The 6,000-nt window shown below is 34.8% G+C and overlaps 1 protein-coding gene across 5 annotated transcripts in view; it reads left to right on the top strand.

Annotated features, from left to right (window-relative positions):
- The first annotated feature begins 2,208 nt into the window (after positions 1-2,208).
- si:dkey-12h9.6 overlaps positions 2,209-6,000 on the top strand; it is an 83,322-nt gene continuing 79,530 nt past the window's right edge. For all 5 annotated transcript variants that reach the window (XR_015518427.1, XM_087298231.1, XM_087298230.1 and 2 more), the window contains exons 1-2: positions 2,209-2,390; positions 4,323-4,464. Coding sequence is in view for 4 of the 5 variants with exons in the window: in XM_087298231.1 (XP_087154357.1) it covers positions 2,314-2,390; positions 4,323-4,464 (219 nt within the window). In the remaining variant the exon portion in view is untranslated. The remainder of the gene's footprint in view (positions 2,391-4,322; positions 4,465-6,000) is intronic.

Raw genomic sequence — 6,000 nt, 5'->3', positions numbered from 1 at the left:
AAACAGCAATTAGCAATTTTTAAAGATAGTACACAAACCCTCTTCACTCAGCTTTTGAAATGTTCCCATCAGGACGCAGGTTTAAAATTCATTGAGCACGGAAAAATGCTTATAAAAAGTCATTTATCCCAATTGCAGTTGTTGTCCTAAGTCGGATGGATCACTGTATGAAGTGAATGTGGTGGTTGTAAAAAATGATGCAGATGTATGCAGTTGTTGTCTTAAATCCAGTGTTAAAGACAAATTTCCTTTCTGTGCCAAGCAGAGCTGAAAAGAGAGCTGAAAGCCTACAAACATTGACATTCAAAGTAGGGAAAAAAAACAGTATGGAAGTCAGTGGTTACAGGTTTCCAGCTTTCTTCGTAATATCTTCTTTTGTGATCAATGGAATAACGAAACAAGTTTGGAACAATCGAAGTGTGAGTAAATGACGACAGAATTTTCTTATTTCCTATTAAAAATCTCCTCTCTTATTTCTTGTTTATCATATATTTGTCGGTCTATGGCTCCATATACATCTATATTTGTATGTGTGTGCCAGTCTTTAAACATCTATCCATCTGTTTGTGGTGTCTTGTCAATCTATGTAACCATTTATCTTTCCATCTGTCTTAGGTCTGCATAATATTGGAAAAACGTGATATTGCAAGATTTTGTTTTATGGTATTTATATTGTGATATTAATTTCATAAGAGGATTTAAACAACTCTAAACATTTATAAAGAATTCATTGTTTTGCACTGTAATAATTTTGCAGCGAGTGCATTTATTATAAACAAATTACAAGCATAAATAAACTCAGACCAAACATACAAATGAAATCGACTGTATGGTTATGGTTTTCTGTATATTCTGACAGTATTCAGGTCAATGTAATATAATCAAACAATGTAATTAAATGCAAATTAACACTGTAAACGGTCTTTATTGTAATAATAAATTAATATCTTTGATAAAGCTAGGATTTCTTTTGCCCAAATGGTTTAAATTAGCTTGAAATCGTAGTCACATGCTTTAAAAGCGATCTGTCTAATCTGTTTGTCTCTCAGTCCGTCTATTTATTAGGGCTGAACGATATGGGAAAAACCTCATGTTGCAATATTTTGTTTTATCTACATAGCTAGATATTGATATTAATTTCATTAGGTGATTTAAACAACTTTAAACATTTGTGAAGAATTCATTGTTTTACATTCTGATCATTTTGTAGCGAGTGCATTTATTATAAAGCTTGATAAATTACAAGCGTAATTGAATACCGACCAAAGATACAAGTGAAATAGATGTTATGTTTAACAGTGCTTTATGGCTTTCTGTATATTCTGACAGTATTCAGGTAAAATAACAATGTAATGTAATCAAACAATGTAATTAAATGTAAAATAACAATGCATTAAAATAACACTGTCTTCAATTATTCATTTTCCTTTGGCTTAGTCGTTTTATTTATCAGGGGTAGCTGCAGCGGAATGAAGCCCCAAATATCCAGTATATGTTTTACGCAGTGGATGCCCTTCCAGCTGCAAACCAGTACTGGAGAACATTCATTCACACTCATTCACACTCTTACACTATGGCCAATTAAGTTTATTCAATTCACCCATAGCATGTGTTTTTGGACTGTGGGGAAAACTAGAGGAAACCCACGCTTACACAGGGAGAACATGCAAACTCCACACAGTGTGCCAAGCACTTGCTGTGAGGCGACAGTGCTAACCACTGAGCCACTGTGTCACCCCAAATAGTCTTCATTGTAATAAAAATAATATCTTTGTTAAGGCTAAATATTTTAAGATGTATTGTGCACAAATGGTTTAAAATCTGTTTGTCTATCAGTCTGTCTGTCTTTATATACCAATCAGTCACATGCCTTTGGCTTAAAAATAAATCTGTTTATCGATCTGCCTGCGCCTTTCTGTTTGTCTACTTTCTCCATTGTAAATCAAAGCATACAGTAAGCTCTGCAGTTTTTGTTGTCATTATGATCACTTCAATGACTACGCATTGAACAGCCTTTTCATAAAAACCTTTTTTAAAATTGAAAATGTTACGGTAAATAACGTAGATTCGTAGATGTCTTTCAACCCTCGCGCGTGTTCACAGTGAGTTATCGTCGCATTTGTGAGCCCCTTGTTCTCCAGACAGCGCAGATGTACTTCCACGCTTTGCCTCTGTGTGAAGTTCTCGAGCGTGCGCACATCCACCTCCACTAACGCACAAAGCGCTTCTGCTCAGGTTACTGTAAATGAGACCTCCAGTCTTACAATTACCTGTTTAATGGACTAAATAGCCAGTAGGACCAGAAGCCATAATATGAAGAAACGCTACATGGATATAGGCAGGCTCCGGAAAATGAAAAAGATTAAACTCACTGAGAAGATTTCCGAAAGGTATGACATCGCGCGCGCTGCTTTGTTGTTTTGTTATTGCTCTTATTGGTTTTCACCTGAATGGCTCGCGCTCGGCTATTAATAGCGCGCTGAGCGGATTGACGCAAACAATAAACAAACAGCATCTCATGTAGTGTGATACGAAAGCGGTGTTTAATTCAGCGCTAATGCAGGCAGTGATTTAATGGATGTGCACAGGGCCGAATCTGACATTTCGTGTGAAAACAGTGCAGCGAGGCGCGTTGCTAACAAAATATTTAAATAGCATCCTCCAAAATGTGCACAGCTCAATATATTCAAGCACGCTAACGCATTTAATATCACATTCTGTTTTAATAAGCCGAGCTATTGTTGATGTAGTTTGATGCAGCGTCATCTAACAAGTAGTCTTGTTATTCCTTCATGACAATTACGATGTCTGAGAAAAACAGACTGTCTGAAAACACAGACAAACTGACAAGGGCCTCTGACTAGACACTATGCGCGGAGGAATGTGGTTCAGCATTGCATATTTTTCTGAAGATTATTTAACGTCCAATTATGCCTATTTATAGCTACATATTACGAATAGTTTTCAAAGCAGTGTTCTGAAGTTATTGGATGTATTAGGTTATAAGGTTAGCTATTGTTCCTAGTGAGGTAAACAGCGTGTTCTGAACTGACCCCATGTCTTCTTTATATAGTGTAGCTGTCAGGACAATACTGTTTGTACGCTTCGTAGTGCGGCGAACGTGCGCTGATTTCTCTTGAAACGCTTTCTTGTTCTTTAAATAGCCACGGCAACACTGTAGACTCCTCGTTTAGGTGCTGATGCAGAAGATGAAATGTTGCCATGGTTACCAAACACAAAGGGATGTGGAGGGCAGAAAGCCCGAACAAAGGAATGGAGCACAATGGACTGTGCGACCAAAACATGGATCGTAACATCTTCAATAACTTATCTCGCGTAGGCTGAATGCTCGTTCATGTTTTCTATGAAATACAAAGCAGTTTACATTGTCTTGTACTGTAGTTAATGTGAGGAATGAACACAGAAGCCAAGAGCATGTTAGTTGTTAAGGACTTGTTTATCTCTGTTTAGAGTTAAGAAAATATATTTAATAGAAAATAAAAAAGGAATTGTTAGTGTTAGATTTTTTTTACAAAACAGAATGTATAGAGTTAGAGTTAAACATTTCCCAAATGATGTTTAACAGAGCAAAGAAATTTTCACAGTATGTCTGATAATATTTTTCTTTGTTTTATTTCAGCTAGAATAAAAGCAGTTATTAATTTTTTAATAAACATTTTAAGGTCAAAATTATAAGCCCCTTTAAGCTATATTTTTTTCCATAATCTACAGAACAAACCATAGCTATACAAGGATTTGCCAAATGACCATAACCTGCCTAGTTAATCTAATTAACCTAATTAAGCCTTTAAGTGTCACTTTAAGCTGTATAGAAGAGTCTTTAAAAATATCTAGGCAAATATTATTTACTGTCATCATGGAAAAGATTAAATAAATCAGTTATTAGAAATAAGTTATTCAAATTATTATGTTTAGAAATGTGTTGAAAAAATCTTCTCTCTGTTAAACAGAAATTGAGAAAAAATAAACAGGGGGGCTAATAATTCTGACTTCATGAAAAAAAATCAGGATAACGGAAAATAATATGAAAATAGAAAATGTGCATAGAAAATTAAGAACAATTTTAGACAATTATGTTACATGAGAAATGTATTTTGCTGTTTTGTGAAAATGGACCTTGCTGATGAGGTTGAATAGGACCAGACAATTCCACCAGACTGGAACTGTAAATCACCATAGTGATCACCATATAAAAGCCAGTGTAAACGGATATAAAACAGGTGTAACGTGTGTTCTTTTTGGATTGGTATATTCAACACTAATGATTATTAATATTGCTAACTCTAATGTCCTGTTTTCAGTGCATACTCTGTTCTGAAGTTCATGATCGTCTGGATGATGGTGCTGTTAGCTGACTTTGTTCTGGAGTTCAGACTGGAATACCTGTGGCCCTGTTGGCTCTTTCTAGGGACCGTCTACACCACATTCCACTGTCATGGACTGGTAGGCACTTTTCTGCTCTGCATGCAACTTTATTATTTACTTGCAGATTGATAACAAATACAGGTCTTTAATATATGCAAACTTACATGCTTTATTTTCTTTATTGTCTTATTTACTTTTTATTTTATTCATTCCAAATCAGCAAGACTTTTGTTCATCTCCAGATCATAAAAGATAATATATTCCTAATCAAATCTGAGAGATCAGATCTCCATTCAAAATATATAAACCATTCTGGTGCTTCAAAACATTTTTAAAAACATTTTAAAAATCTATACTAATCAAGCAGTGCAGTCAGTGGTTCTAAAGAGAAACAGTTGCTTTATAAGATGAACAGGTTCTTCTATTAAGATAAAACACAGATCTTCAAAAGACATAAACACAGCTCAACCAAACCTGCTTGACGCACAAGAAGAAACCTCATTGGTCCTTTGCTGTTTGACACATACCAGAATTAGCCTCATTGGTTCTTGTGCATCAAGCAATCATACAGGAGCTTCAGTAAACAAATCTAAACACTGTAAACACTGTTCCCTGAGGCATGCAAATAAAGAGGTGCATTCACATCCTGTTCAAAGGATCATACAAGATTTCTTAGTAAAAAATGTCAAATGTAAGATCAAGTTCAACATTTATTTGACACCTTCAGGTATAGTAATTTTATACAAATTTATATCAAATGTTTATCGTTATCATTTACATTTGGGTATCACTTTATTTTGATGGTCCCTTTAACGCATTTTGTTGAATTTAAGTTACATTGCATCTATATACCAACTAATTCTACCAATGCAGAATCAGAATGCAGAATCAGTTATTAGAAACGAGTCATTAAAACTATCATGTTTAGAAATGTGTTGAAAAAATCTTCTCTCTGTTAAATAGAAATTGGGGGGAAAAATAAACAGGGTGGCTGATAATTCAGGGGGGCTAATTCTGGCTTCAACTATACACTGTACTATACACTCATTTTTTGATTTTCTTTTTTAAATATTTCACAAATGATTTTTAACAGAGCAATGAAATTTTCACAGTATGTCTGATAATATTTTTTTGTCTGGAGAAAGTCTTATTTGTTTTATTTCAGCTAGAATAAAAGCTAATAAATAAGCTAATAAAAGCTTTTTTAATTAAAAAAATAAAAATTTTGGGACTAAATTATTAGCCCCTTTAAGCAATTTTTTTTGTGATAATCTACAGAACAAACCATTGTTATACAATAACTTGCCTAAATATAGCTGCAAGCAGCAATTAAGGGGCCAAGCACTATTGGCCATAAGGTGGCGCTGCTCCAGACGTTTTTGAGTACTTTCAGGGCATGGGGTTGAAGATGTATACCATGTTTTGTAATGATATGTGAATGTGTTGGTAAAATACAGCATTTTTGGCCAAAAATCGAAATGGGCGATGCCCAAAATGGCTGACCTGTGAAAATCAGACATCATTCGACTCTGCATGCTCTGCCGGATGTAATGAGACCAGTTTCATGAGTTTCGGACGAAAGGTTGAGACGTTATAAGCCAAAAAGCAAGTTTT

This window comes from Danio rerio, chromosome 20 (assembly GCF_052040795.2).
Source record: "Danio rerio strain M-AB ecotype USA chromosome 20, GRCz13ab, whole genome shotgun sequence".
NCBI classification, from domain to species: domain Eukaryota; kingdom Metazoa; phylum Chordata; class Actinopteri; order Cypriniformes; family Danionidae; genus Danio; species Danio rerio.
This window is presented reverse-complemented; position numbering and strand designations above follow the sequence as displayed.